Genomic DNA, 25,572 nt, shown 5'->3' with positions numbered 1-25,572 from the left:
CTCGCCAGCCGGTCTGCAACTTTTACCTTGCTCTACCCAGCCGTTTGGGCGTGATGGCATCGATTTGTATGGGCCCCTTCCCCTGACACCGGCTGGAAACCGCTGGGCCATTGTGGCGGTTGACCATCTCAGGCAATACGCCTAAACTGCCGCCCTCCCTGCAGCTACAGCGCACGATGTTGCCTCCTTCCTGTTTCATCTATTCATCCTGCGTCATGGATCCCCCGAGGAACTGCTCAGTGATCGCGGACGTGCTTTCCTATCCGAAGTAGTTGAAGCCAATCTTAAAGAGTGCCACGTTGTTCACCGCACAACTACAGGGTACCATTATGGCACCATTCTCAAACCAATAGCCTTACAGAACGCTTCAACCGTACGCTCGGCCAACACCACCTAGACTTGACAAGGCTTGTTCACGTCCCCCTCTGAACACGCCCTCCGTCACGCTAGTTGTCCTATTCTCTGGCGACCTCGTGTCGCGCCCACTGTTAGGGTTGGCGTCTGACACCACGTGGCGACAGGTCATTCACCCGACCTTCCCTGAACAAGAGCCCACGTGCACCAGAGGAGTCATTCACCCGACCTTCTCTGACCAAGAGCCCACGTGCACCGGAGGGGTCATTCACCCGACCTTACCTGCACCGGAGCCCACGTGCACCGGAGGGGTCGTTCACCCGACCGGATTCGTCGCTGAGAGGATCGACCTCTCCTTCCCGTGTTTGGTATTGCAGGAGGAGGGGCCCTCTCTCCGTGCCTGTCACGTGTCATCGATGGAAGCAAGATCCCGCCCACACTTGTAGAGAGCTATTTAAGGGGCTCCGAAATGTACTTTGATATACTTCTTACTTGAGACTTCATACTTCATGCTTTCCTTATTTTCTTTCAACTACCTTTGAATAAACAGTGCAAGTTTCGCACTAGCAAATCGTCTCGCCCCTGCTTGGTCGCCATGATCTACCGGATGCCTGCAGCCCGCCGACAACGCCACGCTACCCAATAAGCAATGTCGGTCGAGCTTCGATAGGCAGGCGTTGCTACTCCAAGGCAGCAGTACGGTACGCTATCCTGGAGTACGTAACACCACGCATTCCTTCCCCTTGTTAAGAATGACGAGCTGCAATGCAAGATTGCCACCCAGTTACGACTGGGGAAAGCAACATCTCGGGAGCATCGCCGCGAACTTCTAGCCACAGCGTGACTAAAACGACTTTGTGTCGGGGAACAAGACGCGCATCCCCCACTCTCCGTCGCTTCAGCTAGGATGCGTTCGATGAAGCGGGCTTTGTGCTGAAACCGCCGCCATCCTCTAGCCTCATCGCCGTTGTGACGGAATGAGTTCGGCGGGCGAACTATTGTGCCCTAACTCCCCAGCGCGGACCTGATCTGCTACGCGTGCGCGAGCTGCCGCGGGAAAGCCGTTTTTTGTTGCTTCCCACGCGCCGACCGGGACGCAGGACAACGAGCTACCCAGAATGGCTCCGAGCTACCCGGAACGGCTCCCCTCTGACGTCGGTTCCGGACATTCGCCCGTGGGTGCCTTTGTGTGTGGAAACTGTCCTGCGGGGCGGCGGCGAGTTTACAATGAGTAAACGAACGTTCGCGTCACCTTGTATCGCGGGAGGACCGAGTGTTTAAAAGCTGCTGTGGTGCGAATGCTCGACACACTTTTCTTAAGCAGTCATGTTGGACTGATCCACTTTTCTTAAGCAGTCATGTTGGACTGACACTCTTTTTCTTAAGCAGTCATGTTAGACTGATATAAATACTGTAAATAAACCCATATTCCTCGTTCTCGATGAGAAGCAGTTCTTCCCTTCATCAACGTCCTCAGCCTGGATAAGTTGGATGACGGCATGGGCCAGCTACCTAAGAATTCATGCCGGACTCCACTCTTGACAACGGATCACGAGCGATGGGATTGAGCCCCCAATCCTGACACCCTGAACGACGGGGAAAGTCAGGAAAGGTTTTCCATGTCTCTCTTTCTGCTTCCTCGGGTTAGGTTTGGTCACTCTGGTGCTGCATCACAGTGTACTGACAGTTTTTGCCCATACGCTATCGTCTTATTTTATGGTGTTTGCTTTTGTGCACGTGTGATTATTTGCGTCCGCCTGTGCAGAAAATTGAAATGTCAGTTACGTGAACATTGCGTGAAACGCGGAGTGGTGTCGAGGAAAATAAAAAGCAAACCCCTCACTTGGTGCAACTAAAGCCCCTCCATACACGTTTCCGCCGACCAGGTTAAGTACCGCCAACCTGCCCTCCTCCTCCACGATCCTCTCCCACTCACCCCCTTGGCTTCCGGCGTCAAGCGGAACTTACGTAGCTGCAGCTTCCTGTTCCGAGTGGAAGTGACGCTACGTTTTTTAGCGTTCTTTACTTTCGCGTCGCTGGAGAGGCTTTAATTGCACCAGCTGTGGTTGAAACTGTGAATGCGATTCCATCCAAGAACCACCGCCTATTGTAACCAGCGATCAGCTCGTGTTCGCTGCTTCGCGTCAACCTGCGACGGGTTGTGGCACGAGCGACAACATACAGTGGAATGTAGTGCCTGGGCGCTTGGATACCACTGCCCTTTTTCGTGCATTTACAAAACAGCGACCGCGAACTACTACTTCAGTGGAATACAACAGCTTGTCCCCTTTGCATTCTTCTTATGGTGACTGCCATAGCTCTGCTAAGCACGCGCGAGCGTCTCACCATCATCTAACAGCAGTCAAAGCGAAAATTCCCGCGGCGCAAGTCCAGGAAGCGGAAACGCCGGAACCGGGAATTTTTAAACCGGAAATGCCGGAACCGGAAATACCGGAACCGGATTTGGTGTGAGGGGAAAAGGCGGCGCACAACAAAGGTTGTCGCTACTTAAGAAAGCGGCGGTGGCGCGTGGATGGAGGGACTTTAGGTGCAACATGGGGGGACGGTGTTGTGTGCCCGGCTGCCGCGGCAATTATGACAGTGGTCCCAAAGTGCGCGTTTTCGCGTTCCCCAGGGATGAAGTCCGGAGTAAGTACTGGATAAGAGCCATTCCCCGAATACATTTCACACCCAGCATCATAGGCGCCGACTACGGGGGGGGGGGCTCCGCGGCCTGAGCACCCCCACCCTCCCGGTGTTGCCGAAGCCTGGCTGGGGTCGGGCGTGACCACTTGACTACGGGGACGCAAGACAATGGATACGACGACGACTGCGCTGCAAAGGTCGTCTGCCCTCGAGAGAGCACTGAAACCTGTGCAGCACGTGTGTGTGAGCCCTCCTCCTCCAAAAGGCGGGTAGTCTACTATGACGTCGAACGATGACGTCGAATGGAGTGCTTATAACGAGCTGTTGTCGGCTGCTAGTCAGTGCTCGTCGTCGTGCTCGTTGTCGTGCTCGAAATGTACTCGTGAGCTGTGTGCTCGTTTGCTGTATGCTTCGTCTTGCGGGCTCCATTTGGGAGCCACGCTAGACTGTCGATGTTTGTCTTGTTTAAACTGTAAATAATGTAAATAAACCCTGTTCACCTAGTTCCTCCGAAGTTCTTCTCTACGACCTTCAACTCCTTCAAATGGTGGCAGCGGCGAGATCGTCCAACAACTCCTACATATGGTTGACAGCGGTGGGATCGTCCGACGAATCTAATAGTGTACCCACCAGTACTCGCCCCCCCCCCACCTAACGTGTCATTGCCAGAGTTTTGTCACCCACATCATTTGAGGTTTCTTTTTACTTGCCTCTACCGTCTCACTTAAAATTTTATTGTGGCTAATAGCTTACTGCATCATTGTTGGCGCAGATTTTAATTCATACTTTGCTTCATTTCTGCAAATCCTGGCAATAGGAGAACAAGCGCATTCAAAGTACCAGCAGCGGCTGCTTCATCCGTATTTTCCCACTTCAACATTGTTTTAAATTTTCACTGTAAACACCATGCACATACACAATATATTTTATGCAGGGAGAACTTTATTACAGTTTTAGAGAGAAGGAGCTAGCCAATTAACAATTATTTCTAAAGGTATGGATGGCTTATGCATAGGAAATGAATATGCTGCTGTATGTTCACCTCGCTTCAAAATGCTTTGTGTGCTTTTTTTACCCTGAAAGAAAAAAACCTCTAGACTTTGGTGACCCCTTCGGCAGAGTCTTTTATCAGTGGCGTGTGAAATCCACGTGAATGATTTGTGTCTCAGTATCGCTCCTCTTTCCAGTAGGCAAAACTAACGACTCTTAAAAAACACTTCTAATAGTTTACAACATTCGTTAGGGATGGAAACATCGTCCCTTGCATGCAGAGGACATAAGTATGTACAGGGTGTCCCAATTAATTATCATGCATCAAGATTAAAAAAAAACAGCAATACGTTACTCGAAAAAAACCTAATGCATATTGTTTCCAGTACAGTGGGGCAGCTGCCACTAATTTTTTCGTCACGGAGATTTATATTAGGTAATTGTAATTAATTATCTAACACAAGATAATCATCAAAGTGGCAATTCGGCAATTGTAGGCACAGCCAAGGCATATCTAACTGCGGTATTTTCAGCGACGTACTAATTGCGTACTATTTTTTTCTAACTGATAAATAAACCCGGCGAAATATAGCGAATACCACGTGACTGCGCTCACGTGGTATTCTTTGGGAGCGCAATCACGTGGTATTTTTCATATTTGGTGGAGTTTCTTTGCCACTCGGAAAAAATCGTGCGCAATTAGTATGTCGCTTAAAACACAGCAGTTGGATGTCATTTGGGGGTGCTTGGTGGCGGGTACTATTAGATTCGTCGGACGATCCCACCGCTGTCAACCAGATGTAGGAGTTGTCGGACGATCGCGCCGCTGCCACCATTTGAAGGAGTTGAAGGTCGTAGAGAGGAACTTGGGAGGAACTAGGTGAACAGGGTTTATTTAAATTATTTACAGTTTAAAGAAGACATACATCGACAGTCTAGCATGGCTCCCAAATGGAGCCCGCAAGACAAAGCAAACGAGCACACAGCTTACGAGTACATTTCGAGCACGACAACGAGCACTGACTAGCAGCCGACAACAGCTCGTTATAAGCACTCCATTCGACGTCATCGTTCGACGTCATAGTAGACTACTCGCCTTTTGGAGGAGGAGGGCTCACACACACGTGCCGCACAGGTTTCAGTGCTCTCTCGAGGGCAGACGACCTTTGCAGCGCAGTCGTCGTGGTATCCATTGTCTTGCGTCCCCGTAGTCAGGTGGTCACACCCGACCCCAGCCGGCGCCTCTAAATTCCAGAGCTGCCTTGCTCCTGTTCTCCGAACGAGGCGCTTGGTGGATGAACGCCGCCGTAGTGAAGTTCTCGAAAGGACCAGGACGAATTTTTCTTCAACTATGAGGCTTTTCTTTCGAGGAACCTGTATGGGTTTCCTTTGTAGCAATTGCTACGAACGGGTGGATGTCTGATTTTCCCTTTATTCGCCAAAGGAAGTTCACATTTGGTTAGCGCTGTCCTCGCTGGTTCTCTGAAGGGCGCCCCCACCGCGGTAGGATCGACGCACCTGCAGCGGGCTGAAATAGCTGCAGGCCGATCCTAACAGTACCTACAAATGCCTCGTTGACACTTTGATAATTAGGACAATACTTCTCGAACTAGACAACTCATTGCAATTGTCGAATTAAATATCAGGAACGAAAAAATTACTGGCGGCTACTCCACTGTACTGGAAACAACATGCACTAGGTTTTCTTCGAATAACGCAACTGTTCTTTCTTTAAGTCTTGGTGAATGATAGTTGGGGCACCCTGCATAATTCACACAGTAACCGAAATGAGGCCAAGCCGGATTCCCTCGAAATCAGAATCAACAGCAGCAATGCGTAGCCAAGCTGGTAGCGTCCCCCCCCCCCCCCCCCCTGTATAATGAAAACTTTCCACCTATGCTCAGCATACACTCCAAGGTGAGGAACTGGAATTTGTGCTCTTATGGGCTGTATCGCATGACTCGCGTTCTCGCTTAGTAACTGTTGTAGCGATCGTCTATGGTTCAAGGGTTGGTAATTTTATTGATCTTCAGGCAGGGCAGAGGGGTAAAATTGAGCAGAAGTATTTAGGACGGCGTCGAACTGCGCATATAATACATGTTTTGTGGAATAGTGTGTGCATGTACCGAATATAATTCACTTGTTTTATGCTTGGCGCAGGGCTGTGAACTTCACAGATACTCTTGAAGATCATTTCGGTCACTACCGTGTGCTTGCCGGTGCACAGTATCATGTTACTGTGCGGCAGCTTTTCGAATTTGAAAACGAAATTCGGCTACACAAGCTCCCGATGCTTCCAGAGCCAGACAGCGACAGTGACACAAGAATTTTCACAACACAACTTCTCTGCGATCATATCCAATGAAGATATTTCCAGCCCAAAGCGCGATATGGAAGTCGTTGCCTACATCGCAGGATATTGCGCCACTAACCTCTCAAAAAACTGTCCTACGCATTTTGCAGCAGCACACTTATTCTCGAAAACAGGAATATAGAAGTTGAATCCGAAAGAATGATTGCCAACCTGTCAAGAGAAGCCTTAAAGTTTCCGCAGCCGTGCACTGTGCACATGGTGCTAGTTACCACGCTGTTGTAGAAAAACTCGCCGTGGGAGAAAATGCCAAGCAGTTCCTCGCACCCAATAACCAAGGCGGCATTGTAAGCTCACCTGCCACATCCTTCATGGGAGATGTTGATTTAGAAACTTGCGAGAGTGGTCACATATCGGAGACTCTTGTGCGACATGTAGTGTGTGCTGCAACGAACGCCGCTTTGAATAACTTATGTAGATTGCAAAATCATATGATTCAAAGCACTGCGCAAAAGAAGGCTGCAGTCATAAAGATGAAAACACTAAGCAAGCAATGAAATCGATCGGTTTCAGTCCGGTCTCCCAATAAAATCATTTGTACAAACGCATATCTGACTCCGTTTCATATCATGTCTTAAGTCTAAAAGCAGCCTCAGATATTCGCCCTGCATGCCTTGAAACTGCAGAAAACTATTTTGTACTTATTGTACTCGAGTGCGCTGATACAGGTCGTCCACTAATTTCTCAATGCAGAGCCTGCAAGTAAAAAAAGAAAAGAAAAACGCGCCGGTTTTCATTTCATGTACAAGCGCTGATTACGCGAACCAGTGGCGACCGAAAGGAGCGGTCGAGCTGCTGGCGGGCAAATAGCGTGACGTCACCCACTCCGTGGAGGGGCCTCGCCAAGTAGTCTATAGGTGGTGTTGGCTCGGCAACATGCTTGCAATGTACGTCGCCTCCAACCACACAAATTTGTACGTCATTGTGCCTTTGTAACCTATGCGTACGACACCTCACCACCGGCTTTTCGCCCCTTTTTCTTACTGTACGGTAGGCACCCGTCGCACACCATGGACGCAATTCTACCATACCGGCCCGATGCATCTGAATGTGCGCCAATTTCTGCTACAGCAGGACATTCTGAAGGATGCCGTGATCACGCACAGGCCTTTACCTCCAATGACCAAGAGCTCCAGAAAAGCACTCATGGTGACACCACCTCTGCACCCATCTCCCTTCCTGGGGAGCTTGTGTGGATTTACTTTCCTTCCGCTGCACCTGGGTTCTCTTCAAAACTACTGCACAAGTATAAAGGCCCATAGCGTATCGTCGAGCACGCATCTCCCGTTAACCACGTGATCGAACGCATTGAACCGTGTTCGGACATGCCCCGTCGTGAACGAGACATTGTGCACGTCGAACGCCTCAAGCCGTGCTATGATCCACTCATAGTGAGGAGCTGTTAGGTCGCCGGACGGCTCCCTTTTTGTTCCCGGAGGTAATTGTAGCGAAGAAGAGGGACACTATAGGTGGGCCATCCGCTCCAGCGCTTTCTAGTCCATGGGTCAAGCTCTCCAGCACTGTTCTCGGGGAACGCCGCATGCTGAGAGTCCGTGCCCTGCACTGACGGTCAGCCCAAAGGCTGGTGGCTAATAAACACCTTTACAGCCAAAATGAAAACGAAGCTCAGCGGTAGTCATTTTGACAGGATTGCTTAAGTCAAGCTCGAATCGCAGGAGGGGGCTGGACTCGTTCCGGAAAAGAGACTTCCAGGACTTATTCGCAAAGTACCAGAAACGCTGAGAGTGCTGTACAAGGGGACTATATCGAAGGTAACATTGTTTGAATGCACATAAATAAAATACTTTGTTCGAACCAGAGCAAGTCTCGAAGCTTTTTGATACGACTTCACATTTCAGTCGATATAATGCAATAAAGATTGGTTGTGATTGAGCGCTGTTTCTATGCCATCTTTTGCTTCGTTCGACCCTGATGACGATGTTCCTGGGTATGCTCGCTAGAGCGCCCTGACACTTCAATGCGAAGCATTCTTGTCGAATGTAGACCGGTTTTTCCTACAAGGTACTTGACTGTGTTTTGAGTCGATCCCCAAGGCAGTGCAGTCTAACACACAGCGTCTCACAGGGTGACATAGGACTGCATTTGGAGTACATAGCTCTTATCAAATGCCCAGATGTCACGCAATGTTACCTTCAGATATGATATAGCGCCGATGAAACAATGTGAAATCACTTATTGCGAGACACATCTGTTCTCAGATTGTAGGCATATCGTATATAGCGCACCTGGGTTCTTCCACATGTAGTGCACATGAACTTCAGAAGTGATACTCATTGGGCTTGCTACGCGCTAGCCTGTGAATCCACCAGTGAAACCACTATTGATGTCACCGGTCAAGACGTGCACGGTCCAAAACACAATCAGGGAATCGATGGACATTGAGTAATTATGTTAAGTGATGTGCATATACAGGGTGTCCTACATAACTTGAGCCAAGAATTTAAAAATGAAAAGCACGTCGGAAGCGAATTGAACCGAACGCATACTATTCGAAATAGCCTATAGTATACCTCAGACCATTTTTTGTGTTCCCCATAACTCACTAATGGATTAAGTTTAAGAGGAAGCTTTAGCTCGGGCCCCACTCCGACGCGGCCTATTCAAATACATGTAAAACGCAAAAACGTTTTTATGAGATAACCCCTGGACCGATTTTGATGAAATTTATTGCATTTGAAAGAGAAAGTTAAATTCTAGTGGCTGTTGGAAGCGGAATTTCGATTTAGGGCTTGAATTTTCCTAATACGATTTTCAAATATTTGACCGTTTGAAAAAAATAGAAGCACGAAGTTTACAAATTGATAGCTATGCATCAAGAACTGATATCGCGGTTCTGTAAACGGCATCCATTAGATCATTCAAAGCGGACAAATTCAATATGTCATTTTACATCTTACATGAATTTGTTACGTTGGTTACAATGGTTTTACAAAAGTTGTATTTCCCTATGATTAAATTTTTTTATATTCATGTGTAACATCTCAATTTTGTCCGCTATGGATGTACTTTTAGATGCAATTCACAGAATTGCATTATAATCTTTAGTGGTTGAGTTACAGAGTTGTAAACTTGATAGTTTCGTTTTTTGAAATTTTTTTATTTTCGCCAATTTTTAATAAAAGATTGACGACCTAACTCAAAAATTCGAAACCAACAGTCACTAGATTTTAAGTTTTTCTTTTAAATGCAACAAACCTCGTCAAATTTAGTGCAGTGGTTGCCGAGAAAAACGAATTCTCCTTTTACATGTATTTAGATAGGAGCCCTCGAGCTAAAGCTTCCTCTTAATTACCCAGCTGTTTAATTCTTAGCTGAGGACTCCAAGTATGATACACAGATTTGTAGAGCACCTTCAGAAACCACCAATCGAGTTGTTTCCTTTACGATACGTCTCACGCAGTCCTTTTTTCCGGGTTCCAAAGAAAGCCCGCGAAATCTGAAGAAAAAAAAGAAAACCACGTGACGGAGCGCTTGCACAGTGGTATCGTGCGTTCAGGGAACAAGGTCGGCTCCTATCGGATGACGGCGAAAATGCACGCTGCTGGCCGAACGCTGTTGATGAGATAAAGAACGCCCTGCCGTTTTCTCGTCGCCAGTCACGATGCCGCCGACCTTGTTCACCGAATGAACGCTTGAGAGTAGCGCAATACCACTGCAGCGTTGCTTATCTACTTCTCTCCTGGTGTTTGCGTCTTAAAGGCTGGGTTCCATCGTTTCTAAAAGTATGTGCCAACAGGCCCAGCAAGAGACTCTTCGACGTTATAGACAGTACACCACCACGACCACCAGTTATCGTTTATTTCATCTAACGAAAGGCGCTCTATCTGTCGCACTTTTCTTGAAAAATGTCCAGCACAAACTTGTCTTGTTGCGGTTTATCCCCTGGTTGGTAAAGAAATGCCAGTGTCTGTGTCGGGAAGTCGAATGTTTCTGAAGAGAAAGAGAGAGAGGACAAATAGTTTTGAGGTCACGCTATGAGCTATCTTGCGGATAGGTGAGCGCCAAACATACGCATGTTTGTCCAAGCAGCTTCCGTCTGAGTGCAATCGCTCACGCTGCTTTCAGACGCCTCGAGCCAGACAGATGCTTGGCTCTCTCCACTGATGATTCTTCTAGATGTTTAAGAGTAATATAAAGCGAGGGAAAAGCTTGGGCCAGCTAAGCTAAATAAGAAATATAAGTTATATATGAGAATATATGTAGTTAGGTGTTTGTTCCTCGCTTGATGAGAGGGCACGTTTATTTTTACTAGTACAAAAGAGAGCTGACGCCAGGAAAGAAATCCACTCGGAGCAGCTGGAAAGCCCCATAATGACGCAGAAAATAATTAACTGTAGGCGCACAATCTTTAGCTGCCGAAGGCGGTGAAATATATCTTTACAATCATTGCACCTCATAGAAAGCTCAGAGGAAAATAAGCACCGCTTTCCGCTACGTTCTTTGATGAAGTACTCCACTTTGAGAGAAGTGCAGCTTTTTTTTTAAGGCCCCACGGCATCGCTTTCGCGGTATAGAGAGGTGTTTTCAGCGCGGAGTTGCGCATAGCGTGCCGTACCTACGGCATCGGGTCCGCGCTGTCCGCACAGGCTGCGTCCCGCGACCAGCAGGCGGGGCCCCTCGTCGCATGCACCGCCGGGGCCCACGGAGAAGCGCTGAAAGCGCACCTGCACCTGGCACACGGCTTCGTCGAACTTGCGCATCAGGTAGAGGCAGGCGCCACCTGCCGCCGACGGGCCCTCCAGCCGGAACCGCTCCTTGGCGAAGGTGCCCCCGCAAGCGGAGCCTGCGGCCGATCACGTGACTGAAACATATTTTCGCTTCCTCCTCACTTCCTCCGCTTCCTCCTCACTTTCCTCTCTTGCGCGAGCGAGATTGAGCCGCCATCGTCGGCTCATGCTCGCACGCTTTCACTCGCGCACACAAAATACGACACGCGGGGACGTTCTTACTGCCCTCGGACATTGTACGGAACATCATGGCGACAAAGATGGCAGAAGTGCGCCCGGAGTGTGCATATAATTGATACCGCAATAAAAAAAAGGGCACTGCACTCGTGTGTTCTGGCAGCGCTCGCGTGTGGCAGCCGTAGTGACTCACACGAACGGAGCAGGACACTGTATCGTGAGATAATCACGTATTAACGGCGAAAGCAAAGAGCTTGATATTGTGTGTGATGTAATAATCCACATTGCTCAATGTTTCAGGTAGCAGATTATTTTTTACACGTTTCGCTGGGCGAGAGGGCATCCAGTATGGGATTGCGGCTAAAGAAAGATACTAAGCTCAGCCAAATTGGTAGATTACACCTCGGAAGGAGTGCCAAGTAGGCGCCCCTCCCCCCCCCCCCCTTCTACTTACAAAAAATAAAGGAAGAAAGAACAAACAAACAACGAAGACGGGTAGTGACACTTAATTAAAAGCCCCGCACCAGTTCTCTGTGTCATCATTGATTTTCACAGCATTTGGCTCTTTGTTTGGTCATTACAGATAATATTACATTGGAAAGAAAACAAGGACGCACCCTAGTGTTCTAGGCATAAAAAGCGGCTAAAATGCGCGAAAATACAACAAAGCCCATGACGTCGCACTGACATCGCCGGCATCGTGGTTTCGGCGCAAGATTAAAGAAAACAAAATATTTCGACATATTCTATTACTCTGCTAATTATAAACTCCTATTCACTAAAGAAGTTTTAAAGGAATACTTTATGCCTGCCAAAATTCACATTATGTTTCTCTTTAGCGTGCCTTTAATACTTCCTGCCCTTAGTACTTGCTCGTAGATCAGGTAAATTAAATCTAACCCAATAAAAGCAATCAGTCAACACGCTCGTAACGTGTCGATCAATCAACTACGTGCCGCTAATGTGCGTCAAGTATCCCCTTGGCGACCCCTGTGCCAGTAGAAGCTCAGGCTTGTTCCGCGCTCGCAGCCTCCTAACACGAGGGTGTATAGATAGTAGAGCTATGATCGGTGTTTTGACTCGTGCCATTAGTAGGTCAGCAAATTATGGCAATGTGCATTTCGTACATACCCTTTTTCGGACAAGAGTTCTCGATCTGGGTCAGTTGTAATGCGAAACCTGTACCACTTCCCTGACCGTCGGAGTAGAATTCCATCCGAAGACCGTCTGCGGTTACCGGGATCACTGTCATACGACAAAAGACAAGCACTGGTGAATGAAGCAGCCACATCCAATAGAACTTTCAATATAAATAACCGCAACATTATTATTTCGATAGCCGCCATTTTAATATTAGCTTGTAAGAAATTAGCTTATTTTCTACCAACACTTTCTTTTGATCTGTTTGTGCGGTGTAAGTAGACGGGGTGTGCTTCACTAACACGTTTAATTAACTTATTGCATCATGGACAAATAATAGCTTTATATTTGGTTCATTCCACTCCAACTGTCCCAACCCTGGCGCTCGACCATCTGCGATTTCTTTCTGAAAATTTAGGTGATTCAGTATAACACAAAAAGTCATTGCAGCAAATAATTTTTTTAGAGGGAAATATTTTTTACCGGCTTGAGCACAATGGAACTTTCTCACGTATGGCCCGTAAAAGGCTTGGTCGAAAACAGCGTTCAATTTTAAGAAATTGAGACTTATTTTTCTCAAGAGAATGAAGACAGGCCTTACACCTACCTAAAACTGTATTCGTCGATTATTAGAATTTCCCCGTTTTTTTATAAGCATTAGAAACGCTCAAAATGATCCATATTTGATATCTAAAAAAAGATGGCTTCATACAAGAACCTAAACTTTGATCAGGTAAGCGTTAAGAAGCAGTACTTCAGGCGAAAAAAATGTTTTCAGGTAGATATATAGCGCAGCAATGAGCACAGGGGACGATAAATATGCAAAAAACTAATTCTTGGCCCACGTTTAGCCACAAATGTAACACTGAGGTGGTCCTAGTAAAAATACGCTAAATAGCGCACCTGATGACACATTGTACTGTTTACAAACAGACAAAAGCTTATCAAATTACTTTTTGTTTTAAGCGAAACAACAAAATGCTTGAATTTGTCTCCCACCGCTTTAGAAATGTGCATCGTGTATCGTCTTCGGTGCAAAGCCTTTTTGGCGTCAGATATAAAATTCATGGAGGTGAGCGTTCTAATTGTGCCGATAGAGGGGTGAATACAGGGAGCCTATACTAACATCCCTGTTCCACGTTTCTTATAGCTGCCCACAACTTCTTAATTAACGTCCTACCAATCAGGACAATACCTAACGAGTTAGATCATTATATTTCGTTGCTCAAGTCAGAAAACATAAACGAAAGAAAATGCTGATGGCTTCTCAACTCGACTGAGAGCAATATATGCTTAGTTTCGTTCGTGCAAAAAGGTAAATTTTTTAAAGCTTGGTCTATATTAACTGAGACACCCAGTACTCGTATACTCGTAGTACTCGTATGAGACACCCGTTCTCGTATATGCGAATATTTTCGCACATGACCAGGCAAGCGCGTCACAAAAAACAAAGGCCGACATATTGTCAATGACATGCTCAGTGCAACCTCAAGTAAACACACGCCAAACGAGTATTTTTGTTTATTAATTGCGAAATGTGTGAAAAAACAACAATTAATGACGACGACGACAAGCTCATGGAATCGCAACAAAACTGGGCCGAAACAAGTACATAATGCGCGCGTGGTACGCTGCTATTTGCAGATTTGCCCGTGTTGGCCGTTATGATTATACATACGACACATCACGCGTTGGCCCGTTTCCACAAGATTTTCTTCACAAACCGATGGGTGGTGGCGGCTCGACTCCGCAGAAGCGCTCGCCCGTCGAGCTGAGCTGCACGGCATCGCCGGCGTCGCAGCGAGGCAAGTGGCCATCGACGTCCAGCTCCTCGAACTTCAGCTCGACGGCGCATACGCTGGGACCCTGCAACGATGGACAACGGAGAGGTTTGCTCGCTGACCCCGCCCCCTCCCCTATTTTATGTTATACACCAGTAAAAAAACGAGGAACGGAAGGTTGTCGAAATGAAGCCCCTCCAGGCGGGCAGGTCTTTATTTTTTCCTTTTTTATCTCCGAGGATTTGCCGTGAGGCGTAAGGAGAAAACAAACTTATACAGGGTGTCCCAGCTATCTGTAGCCAGAGTTTCAAAAATATCCCGATGCCCTCTGAGACGACGCGACCAAATGCATGTTGCTGACTATTGTATGTAGTAAGTCACACAAATTTTTTGTATTCTGCTTAATTGCATAATTAGTCAAGATTAATTAACAATCTTCTGAAGCAACGAAGTTAGGCAAAAATTCCAATTAGAAAGTTGTAGAGTGCTTAGCAAGACGTCCGATTAAACAGTTTCTAACTTGTTATCTGTTAGGTATTAATGTTTTTGCGCTCCTTATAGACGCCCGCGAAATACAAGAACTACAACATCACGGCCATTCCCAGTCGATAGTAATCGGTGATTTCTTTGTAGCTGACCATGCGGTCTCCTCTCGTTGGGAACTTTAAAATTCCTCCACAACCCAAGACAAAGCACACGGAGCACCACGAGGAGTGACGAGAGGCAAGGGCGCGTTGAGCGCAAATACCACGATGTAGAGGGCGTGGCCTACGTAGACGCCGTGGCATATAGTGGACGCAAAGGGTTGTCCGTCGCAGCGGTAGGCGCGGACGGAGAACCCCTTCACCGATGAGAAATTGTCGTGATAGAGGCCCGTCACAACACTTAAAGCTCTCGTGGGCTTGCTATGACGTCAAAGCTTGCTTATGCAGCCAGTTGGGTACTTTCTCGAAACTCCCATGCGGCGTCTGTCATGGTTTGAGCTGGGGAAACGACCACTGGGCGCATTCCTCTTGTTTTAGTGACAAAAGGCGCAAAGATTTACACTGACACACGCCTTTCAGCTAATATAGAGCCTCATTCGCTGCCATGGTCCCAGTCCCACTTCGGTGAGTAGTCTTGAAATTTGCAGCAGGACGACGCCCCAGCACAGCAGTCGAAGAGCAAATCAACGCCACAGCAGTGTTGCCGCGCCCTGCCGCATGACTTCATAAAAACTGAAGAATTGCCGGCAAACTATCCTGACCCAAGCACGATTGACTTTTGTGTGAGGGCTATTTTTGAAAATAAGGTCCGCGACCATCCGCCCACCAACATGGTGACCCTGAAAGTATCGCTGGAGCCAGCATGGAGAAAAAATTTCCCCCGGGATACCTTGCGGACCGCCATTGAAGCGCACCCGGAACGTTTAAAGGCCATGGTCAAGGCCAAGAGCGCATACTGGCATTAAGCAAAATACCTTCCGTCGCATTCCTAAAATATCGGGTAAATGCCATGCGAAAGTTCTCGTGAGATTTCTTTCGCTTTCGAGCGCTTGCATAAGTTATTGACTGCAAAGGCTGTAATTATCCTACGCACTCTAAACCTTCTCTGCACATCACGCTTAACATGCCAGTTATATTTTACCAAACATAAACTAGGTGCCACGTTCACTTCACGGAGGAGACCAGGAATACGTACGCGCTCAGTGCAACGCCTAAAAAATAGAGAAAACAGGAATTCAGAATCATACGCATAGCTCGTGATTAACTCACAAGCGTTAAACTTTGGCCCCCGATTGCCCCTGATGTGTACCAAACTACTACCAAATAGAAATTCAATGCCGTAATCAGTTCTCCCAGGAAACTGGGAAACATTGCGCTTAAATGCTGTCCAATGTACTAGAGCACCTGTATAAGTAATTTTTTACAAGGGGGGCACTTAGCCAATAAAGCTTCAACTTTGATCATAGATTACTCATGGAAGGCGCCCTTTCCTATGCAAATTGAGTCTCGGTGCCACGCTTAGTTACTCCGAGATACACTGGGCAAACCAAGTAAGGCCTTCGCATAACGCCTCTAAAGGGTAAGAAAACGAGCATTTATAATTACTTGCAAAACCCCTAGTTAACCTACAAACCTTAACCTTTCAGTAGACATCTTTCGTATCCTGCCCAAATGCCCATTCCTCCTTCATCCATTTTATGGTGGCGCAAGCTTGGCTACTGAATTTTGACGCGCCCAACTATACTCACCTAACGTGAGAACACACTACAATTATGACGAGCTCCATGAAGCCAGTCCGTATTTCTTGGGGGTTCCCTCTCTTATATGATAAATATACAATAACTCTACTACCAAATTAAAGAGAAAATGCTTTTAGAGTGAAGAGTCTGACACGCACGCAATCTGGAATTTACATGGCACGCACGCTTCTTTTCTCGCATTCTGACACACACACACACACACACACACACACACACACACACACACACACACACACACACACACACACACACACACACACACACACACACACACACACACACACACACACACACACACACACACACACACACACACACACACACACACACACACACACACACACACACACACACACACACACACAAACACACACACACACACACACGCACGCACGCACACGCACACACACACACACACACACACGCACACACACACACACACACGCACACACGCACACGCACATACCATACACACACACACACGCACACACACACACACACACACACACGCACACACACACACACACACACACACGCACGCACGCACGCACGCACGCGCACACACACACACACACACACACACACACACACACACACACACACACACACACACACACACACACACACTCACGCACGCACATACAAAAAAGAAAGGAAAATAAGCGAGCACAGTAGTGTGTGGGACATTGCTGCAGAATCCGTAGAATGGAGGAAGCAATAATAGTGTTACACGCATTTCGCGCAACTTCATGCATTGACGAACACGCATAGGGTCGTTTTCAGATAAGGTCGAGCGCACATCTCCGATCGACGTGCTTTTATCTCGGCGAAAAAAAAATTAGACAATTGTGGTTTTGTGCACAAAAAAGCATATACAACCTTATTTTGCCAACAACAATGAAGCATTTCATCACCCCTCCCCCCTCCCGCCCCCCCTCTCTGCCCCGCCCTCCGTACTGAAGATTACAATGCCGGCTCCCCACTATGGCATGTTTTACGTATTTGGCGAAAATGACAGTTTGGATAATTGTTGCTGAAAGAAAAATCGCCAATAGGATCAATCTGAAAAATTTTCAGCAAGCTATCCTTAAGTATTTTAAGACAACACGACCCTTCTTATTATGTTAAGGCCACGTTATTAAAAAAAAAAGGAAAGTGACGCAATGTAATAATAGACCAGTGTCCAATTTGGGCATTGCCCAGGACAATTGGCAAAATAATGCCCAATCTGGGTTATTGTTACACAACACATACGGATCGTAAAATGTAGATTTTTTTCATGTAGACTTCTAACAATCTTCGTTCTTAAAAACGCACGCCAACCTATGAGTGTTGGTTAACTTGCAACATTGTGAATATATCAAATTTAAAAGCATGGTCACCTTCGATTTTCCCATAAAATTAAAAAGTAAACGTCTCCCCTGTGTGAAGTTACGTTTCCCCAAAACGTGTTGCGAAAGCTTTGTGTTTAATTAGTGAGTGGGAAATCTGACCTCATTTCCAGCGTCGTTTATGGATGAGCGACAGGTGCGAATAAACTACGGAGCAGGGGACAGGAGCAAGAGACAGACGAACTGGACTTGAAGCTAGAATACGTCAGTTTGTTTGAGCCATTTTTTTAATACTAAGGTTGTTTTCAGTAATCCGAATCGTGGGCAACAGGCCAACACATGCATCTAGGAAGTTTTGATGCGAAACCGTCAAATGGCCCATTGAGCGAAAAAGCCGGCGTCTGTAGTTTGTAGCAGAGAAACGGCACCTAAATTTCCATTGGCTGTGTCGCCAGGTCACGAGCGCGTCTCGACGGTACGGAGCAGGCGAACACCTCCTGCTGCAATAGCAGGCCAAGTGTTGCGTGAGGGGAGAGGGCATCGCCGCGACGCTACGTCACCCTCGCTCTCGCTTTTGGAAGCCTGCGTTATCGGGGCATTCCTTGTGCGTGAAAGAAAGCGGTGTTAGCTGATACTTTCAATAAAAGAAGTTTAGGAAACGATACAGCGTGGTATACCTAACTACCGTGAAGTTCATTATTGCGTACTCAGCGCGGACTTTACATGTCACAGAATCTTGGTCAGTAGTCATTTTTGCAAAGTTCTCGATGTACCACTGTTCATCCATCGTAATGTGGAACTGCAGCATAGAGCTGCTGCCGCTTACGACGTTCCGATAATTTTGCATGAAAGTGTGGGTTCAGTTAGCGCGGAATATTACTGGCGCTGGCACCCCGCGCGCAGTGAAAAATGATTTCTAACTTTCTAAGTTTAACTGCGTCGCTATGAATGCACTCTTCAGAGCACTTATCACATATCGCCACTGCAGTTGTATCCCGATAATCTGTTTCTCTCAGTATAAATGTCAGATGGATAAGCTATATTTGAACCAGGTTTCATTTTCTAGTAAGTATCAACTTACGCAACAAGGATAAAGGAGGTTTTATTACCCTCTGTTCGCTCAAGAACCTGTCGCAGCCTTGGCAACGTTTGCCCCCTTTTGTTTGTCGTAGCTGTCAGCTTCACGCGACCTCAAAGCGGGCGCGGATTAAGCGCACCCCTGGGTTGGCACGTTACAACCAGGATAAACGAGCTGGAAGCTAAGCTCCCTCTGCACTCTAATTGTAGCGGCATTCTTTCATGTTGCCGGCGCCTCCCATCTTTCTCGCTCCACTCCGCGTTTCCTCTCCGTTTGGCAACGTGTACTTGCCGAAAGAGGCTCGAAAACCGCAAATACCACGGAGAGCTTTGTTGCTGCACGCTAAAGAGGTAGAGACGAACATAATGAAGGCAAGGACGCACAAGAAAGGACAGGCAGGAACGTCTGTTTTGTCCCTATTAAGAGATTGCCATGTTTGGCCCTTCTGAACTGGGATAATGTAACGATTCCATTCCAATGTTATTCCTCTTATCGCTTCATCAGTGGTCCGAGAAGGGCGCCGCCCTCGTAATCACCGGGATCGGCCGGTCGTGAACAGTGAACGATAAGAACAGAATATGAACGAGCGAAAGGAATCGCTTGCACTATAGGAGCGGTCCCGTATTTTTTCGCGTTCATTTTTATAACTATATGTACCAGAATATGTTATTCTCACACATCCGTTTAGAGCAAGCGCACTTAATCTCGACCCTATATAGTTGCCACCTGTCCGCGAAGCCCATGCTGTGCTGCCAATTTGATCCGAATTGAACTTGAATTATGGGGTTTTACGTGCTAAAATTGCGATTCGATTATGAGGCACGCCGTAATGGGGGACTCCGGATTAATTTTGACCACCAGGGGGACCTTTAACGTGTCCGCAATGGAGCATGTTTTATTAGAATGTGAAGACGTCTACCGAGCGGTCGATTTAGGCACCAGTGGCCTCCTTGAAGCCCTTGGGTTCAGCGGGAGCAGTGGTAAAGTAAACATGTCCGCAATAGGCATTAGTAAGAGGCGATTGGAGGATTGCTGCAAGAAAAGTAGGGAAACGACAAAAGATGGAGACGTACAAACGCACAGTTTGCACTAGGGGATCAGAAAATTTGGGTGCGGTAGTTCATAGTATTCTTTTTCCTTTTTTATTGTTTAACCGAGGTAGGATAATAGGCAGTATAATAGCAAGAGCTTGATGGCGCAACCCACCGCCCCCTTCCAAAGGGGACGCTCATTACATCCATCCATCCATCCATCCATCCATCCATGCATCCACCCATCCATCCATCCATCCATCCATCTACCAATGCCGAGGACACGGGCCGTTTTTGCATTTCGCCCCCATCGCAATGCGGCCGCGGCGGCCGTTATTCGATCCCGCGATCTCGTGCTTAGCAGCGCGGTGGGCCGCCAATTTGATGACGGGGCTGCTGACGACAAAACCATGGCGAGCGAGCGCTGGCCGCAAGCATGCGATAAGAACAGTATGAACGTTATCGTGGCGTCAAAGGAGACTCCAGGGCTGTTGCCGTGCCGGGTGCCTGACAAAAAAGAAAAGTCCGAAGGGGCGAAAAAAAAAACGAGGATCGGAAGAAAAAAAGCCAGCGAGAGCATCATGCTCCGCGCTCAAGTAACTCGATTCCCCAGGTCCCCTAGGGGATCCCTAGGGTACTTCGGATATGCATTTAGATGCGGCATCTATTATGAATGCTGTAAAATACTTCCCAGCAGCATCAATTTCTAAAGAAGACATATCAGCCCATGAGATGCTAGTGAGAGTTCGAAATTTTCAGTTCGCACCTTTGTTCAGAGGGGAGTACCAGGCATAACATCGCCAGTTCCCTCAGCTTTCCTAGGCTCAGTCCCCTAGGCTTTCCCAAGCGTTCTTTCCCCCGTAGCGCTTGTCAACAGCCGGGTTGGAGATGTCCCGTTGACCCGCTCGCCATTGTCGAGGCGGGGCGCTTGATCTTCACGTACGGTGACGGGAATGTGGGCCAACCAAAGCCGTGTGCTGAGCTGACCAGTGGGGTCAGTCGCTTCAGAGGACGCACGCTTCAACAATCATCTTGACTGTAGTCAAGAGTTCGACGAAAGTTCGTCTGGTCAGGCAACATGATGATGAAGAAATTATGGCCACTGACCAAGTCAAGGTGAAAGAACCTTGACTTTCACCTTGACTTGGTCAGTGGCCGTAATTTTTCATAATCATCTTGACTGCGGTGCTTGCATCTTTGCCAGCTCTCAAGTGTCGGACAGGCGTTGAGGCGAGAACTTCATTCAAAGTAGTACGCTCACCCGAGACGCACCTTTGTTCAGAGGGGAGTACCAGGCATAACATCGCCAGTTCCCTCAGTCCACGGCAAAAAATGGATGCTCCTAGAAGCGCTGCAAATTCTTGTGTACTCGAACGCGGCCTTACAATGTCTTGTGTCAGTTCTTGGTCGCAGGTCCCGTGAACAGCTCGTGTCGGGAATACGAGAAATGCACCATCATATGATCGCGAAAGGACACGATGTCGTGCTTCAGTGGCTGCTGGGCCATGGCGGTATCTCTGGCAACAACCTCGCTGACGAAGCTGCTAGGAAAGCACACGAAGGAGCAACCCTTGTTTTTGCTCCTTTATCGCGGACTGACGCAGAGCAACACTTAAGCAAGCTAGCGCACCATATGACATTGGAGAAGTGGCACACACCTGAATTCACCCAACATCGATTACATTCTCTCGACCCATCCATGCAACTGCGGCTGTTACCTGGGCTTCCACAAAATGAGGAAGCAATGCTGTGCCGCTTACACTAAAAAAAAAAAAAAAGTTTACCCCCTTAGAGTTGTATTTTGTCCCCAAACAATAATCGTCATCTGTCTTGTCCGCATTTACTTTCTTTAATGCTGCGATACCTGTACTTCCTAGTCACGAACGGCTTGCGCGTTATCATTGACACAGCATTCTCGACAGGAAAGAAGCGAGCGCCGAGTTTTCAAGAGAACAAACGCAAGCAAGGTACATGGCGATTATCGTTTGGGGACAAGATAAGCCCCAAGGGGTGTAAACTTTTTGAGAGTGAAGAAAAGTTTACAGCATTTGAGTCGTACACTCTTAAGCAAAATTACACCCATTTGCCACACAACAATAATCGTCATCTGTCTTGTCCGCATTTCCTTTCTTTAACGCGGTGAGCCCGGTACTTCCCAGTAACGAACGGCACGCGCGTTATCAGCATGACATAGCATTCCCGACAGGAAAGTAGCGGGCGCGGCGTTTTCAAGAAAGGAAACGTAAGCAAGGCAGATGAGGATTATCGTTGTGTGGCAGAGATACACCCCAAAGGGTGTAACTTTGCCTAAGAAGGATATCTTGCCACACAACAATAAACGTCGTCCGTCTTGTCCGCATTTTCTTTCTTTAACACTGCGAGCCTGGTACTTCCCAGTAACGAACGGCATGCGCGTTATGACGATTATTGTTGCGTGGCAAGAGACGACCCAAAGGGTGTACATTTGTTTAAGAGTGTAGACAGAAAACCATTCACCTTGAACAAGATCTTGGAGCCATGGCCTCGAATATCGCAGCTAAAAAACGCCACAAAAGCGCTGCTGCGATATTTGAAAGCTACCGGATTGAGTAACCATCTGTGATCCGGACTGAGTGGCCGATCGATATCCCCAGTGCACTTTCTCTTCTTTTAATCTGTCCCTCCCCATTCCCCTTTCCCCAGTGTAGGGTAGCCAACCAGGCTCAATCCTGGTTAACCTACCCCTGTTTTTCATTTATCATTTGATCTCTCTCTCTCTTTGCGTACAGTAGATAAAGCAACACATAGTCCTCCCCTCCCCCTTCCCCCTACATCATGCTATTAAACCAATCACGATAAGAACGCCTGCCTTGTCAGGCTTTCAGTGTTTTATTGTTCTTTTTTTTGCCGTGCTCCTTTGAGATACAGGCTGTTTCAGAAAATGCCGCTCTAAATTGCTTCAAGAGAGGGAAGGCGATGTAATTGAGCTATTTCTTCCGAGATTGCTCCAACTACCATGGCGTACATCTTAATATGACTCATGGTAGCAATCAGACAAGTAATTATAAAATTTAGGCTAATTAACTTTTTAATTGAGTCAGGCAATCGATCTTAATGAGAGACTTGAGGCACGTCGTCTGAGGAGTTCATAACAGCTTCCAGGCTTGCACAAAGGTGGCGTCGGTAATTTCTGCGGAGTAATGAATTCAGGCCAAGTTCGCCTATAAAAGCGTAATTGAAATGCCGAAAAGCGCAGCTGTCGTGCCCCCAGCGGATGCCCTTTAGTGACGCAACTTTGAGTATGAGCGATCGTCTTTATCAAGCCACGATATCCCTCCTTTCATGCTTGCCGGACGGCGAGTCGCTCGTGGTGGCAAATGGCGTCGTTGACTGGCCATTTCAGATCCTTCCAACGAACATCTGATAATGCAAGCGAAAGAGCTAGACGCACAGTGTTTTAACGCGTTTCACAGCGTTGCCTTCGATATCAAGACGCAACAAATTTCACGTGGTGCTTAGAGTAGTCGGGTTTTGCTTTTAGTGGTGTACTTAACAGTTTTTCGATTAAGTAGTTTTACAGTGCTCTAGCGATGTTACAAATTGGTGCACGACAGCATTCAAGTTGTATTAAGAGAATATCAGCAGGCTCTAACAATAATAACCAAGCTTAAGTTTCTTATTACAGCAGGCTTAGTCTCGAATTAAATATCAGCCTTACACAGCCTTTGAAGCGCCGCCGAAGCGACCTGAAACGGCCAGTCAACGATGCAATTTGTCACTACGCGTGTTTCGGGCTTACAGCTGTCACGATGATGCAAAAACCTTCTTTTTTATTTTTTTATTACATACCTTCATTCGGCTATGAGGCATTGTTGTAGGGGCTTGTGAGATTGTGAAAAGTACAAAATAAAGCAGAGTAATAAATGTTATATACAATAAAATGAAGCCTACTTCAACACAAAGTGCTTAAGAGCAGTTCTGAAAGATCGTGCAAGTTCTTGATTGAGTCGAGCATCTCTGCATGTTTTTATGGTCGATCTGTCAGGTGTGAGAAGCATTCAAACGAGATTCCCCATGACAGCATAATTGCCATCTTCGAAACGGCATCACCCTTTTCCGCGAGCTGACACAGAAGGATGGGTGAAGGGAAAGACAGGTGACAAGGTCGAGACGACGCCACCCCGTTCTCCACGAGCTGACACCAAAGTATAGAAGAAGAAAGGCTCCGGAAGAAGACGGCGACGACCACGGACCGCTAGGGGTTATTTAACGCCGTGCTGGCCCCCATGTTAATAAGGACCACTCGAGACTCAGATGAGAGTCACATCCATGTACTAATGAAGTGCATACAATCTTTTCTTCTTTTTTTCATCATCACGATGCCCGGCTTCGTCGTCGTTTCCTGATTCTTGCGGTGAAGACCCACCTCCCCCGTTCGAGATTGTAACAATGTGCAACAGGGTCCAGAGATGAAAGGGCCCTTGAAGACATTATGTTCAGCGGTGCTGGGAACCTCTTTGTTAAACTCGAGGTGAAAAGAAAAAATGATGAACAAGTAACTCTCTTCGGAGTGTACGCAACGAGCTGTACCGCTAGGTCATAACAATATGGCACATAATACCTATGGAATTGCTGGTAGAACAGGCGCCAAACCAAGCAGTATTCAGCAGTTGATACTAGTTGTTATCTCTTCATATATGAAAAGGCTGACTATATAAAGGAAACGAATCAAGGATTTGAACAGATTCTTAATTGTATCGCTAGCGTTATTCGGGTTGCAGCACGATGGTCGTACGCTGCATTCACTTGCTTTGCGAGGACTGAACGAGCACTTGCACTCGAAGCCACAAAGAAGTTCAAAGCTTCAAACGAATGGTGTTACTTTGAATTTACACATGCCTCTCATAACTAAAGCGTTCTCGGTGTCCCATTGCGGTGGCAGTGACGTTCAGACACCACGTGTTGATGTTGTCATTTTTGCTCGCGTCACAAACACAACTGCTCGCTTTACACAAACACGTCGGTCAACCTGGTAACGATTCGCGGAATATCAAACGATGCTGGATAGCCAGCTATATACGGCGACAAAATGCTTAGAATAAGATTGATGCTCAAAGTGCGTGGGTTGTTTTTTTTTTCTCCTCGTATTTAACGAGAAACGTGGGCATGCCTCCGTGCCCGAATAAGCCACGTAATATGCCCACAAGCGCGAAGTGAGGGAAAAAGGAAGCGTGCCCCGATTCACACAGCGGCAGCAGCCGCTACGCTGTCACCCACCTGTGGCCGCATCGTGTACGAACAGCGGACGTTCGGTGGGTACGACATGGGGTATCCGGGCGACGTGAGCCGGCCGCTGCTAGTCAGCGCCTTGCCACAGGGCTCCGTGGGTGCCAGTAGGGCCAGTCCTACCACGAGCGCTAGTAGAGACTCCATTGAAGCGAGCGTAGTGCGAGCAACCTGGGTCTGGAGCGCGGACGTTTAACTGCAGAGCGTCGCCAGGCCTGAGGCCTACCTAAGCTGAGCTTTACCTCAGCGCCTGCCACTCGCATCCGCTGCGGCAGCAGCATCCACCACGCTACCGGTCGTGATCGGCGAAGCGCCAGTGGATCGGATTCGAGCGAACGTAACTCTGCATTAACACTCGTCGCGAACGCCAAGCAGCTAGGCACGCTCGACAATTCTAACCTGCTTTTGCTCTCAT

General features: G+C 47.4%; 1 protein-coding gene across 1 annotated transcript; it reads right to left on the bottom strand.

Moving 5' to 3' along the window:
• Positions 1-10,202: 10,202 nt before the first annotated feature.
• LOC142588632 (procollagen C-endopeptidase enhancer 1-like) lies at positions 10,203-25,304 on the bottom strand. The gene is made up of 5 exons (XM_075700486.1): positions 25,149-25,304; positions 14,151-14,292; positions 12,418-12,531; positions 10,938-11,165; positions 10,203-10,312 (listed from the first exon to the last, which is right to left on the bottom strand). Exons 1-5 carry the CDS (start codon positions 25,302-25,304, stop codon positions 10,203-10,205), a joined length of 750 nt encoding a protein of 249 aa, XP_075556601.1.
• Positions 25,305-25,572: the final 268 nt, after the last annotated feature.

Source organism: Dermacentor variabilis, chromosome 1 (assembly GCF_050947875.1).
Source record: "Dermacentor variabilis isolate Ectoservices chromosome 1, ASM5094787v1, whole genome shotgun sequence".
NCBI lineage: Eukaryota > Metazoa > Arthropoda > Arachnida > Ixodida > Ixodidae > Dermacentor > Dermacentor variabilis.
Note: the sequence above shows the minus strand (reverse complement) of the source record. Positions and strands in the feature narration are given on the sequence as shown.

Bases quoted from the DNA above. Each gene is read 5' to 3' on its own strand.
- LOC142588632 (XM_075700486.1), bottom strand. From the start codon at position 25,304: ATGGAGTCTCTACTAGCGCTCGTGGTAGGACTGGCCCTACTGGCACCC. The intron at 12,532-14,150 runs GTTTGTGAAGAA...GTCGTATGACAG, and splicing joins CGAGCCGCCACCACCCATCG to TGATCCCGGTAACCGCAGAC. The intron at 11,166-12,417 runs GTATGTACGAAA...GATCGGCCGCAG, and splicing joins GAACTCTTGTCCGAAAAAGG to GCTCCGCTTGCGGGGGCACC.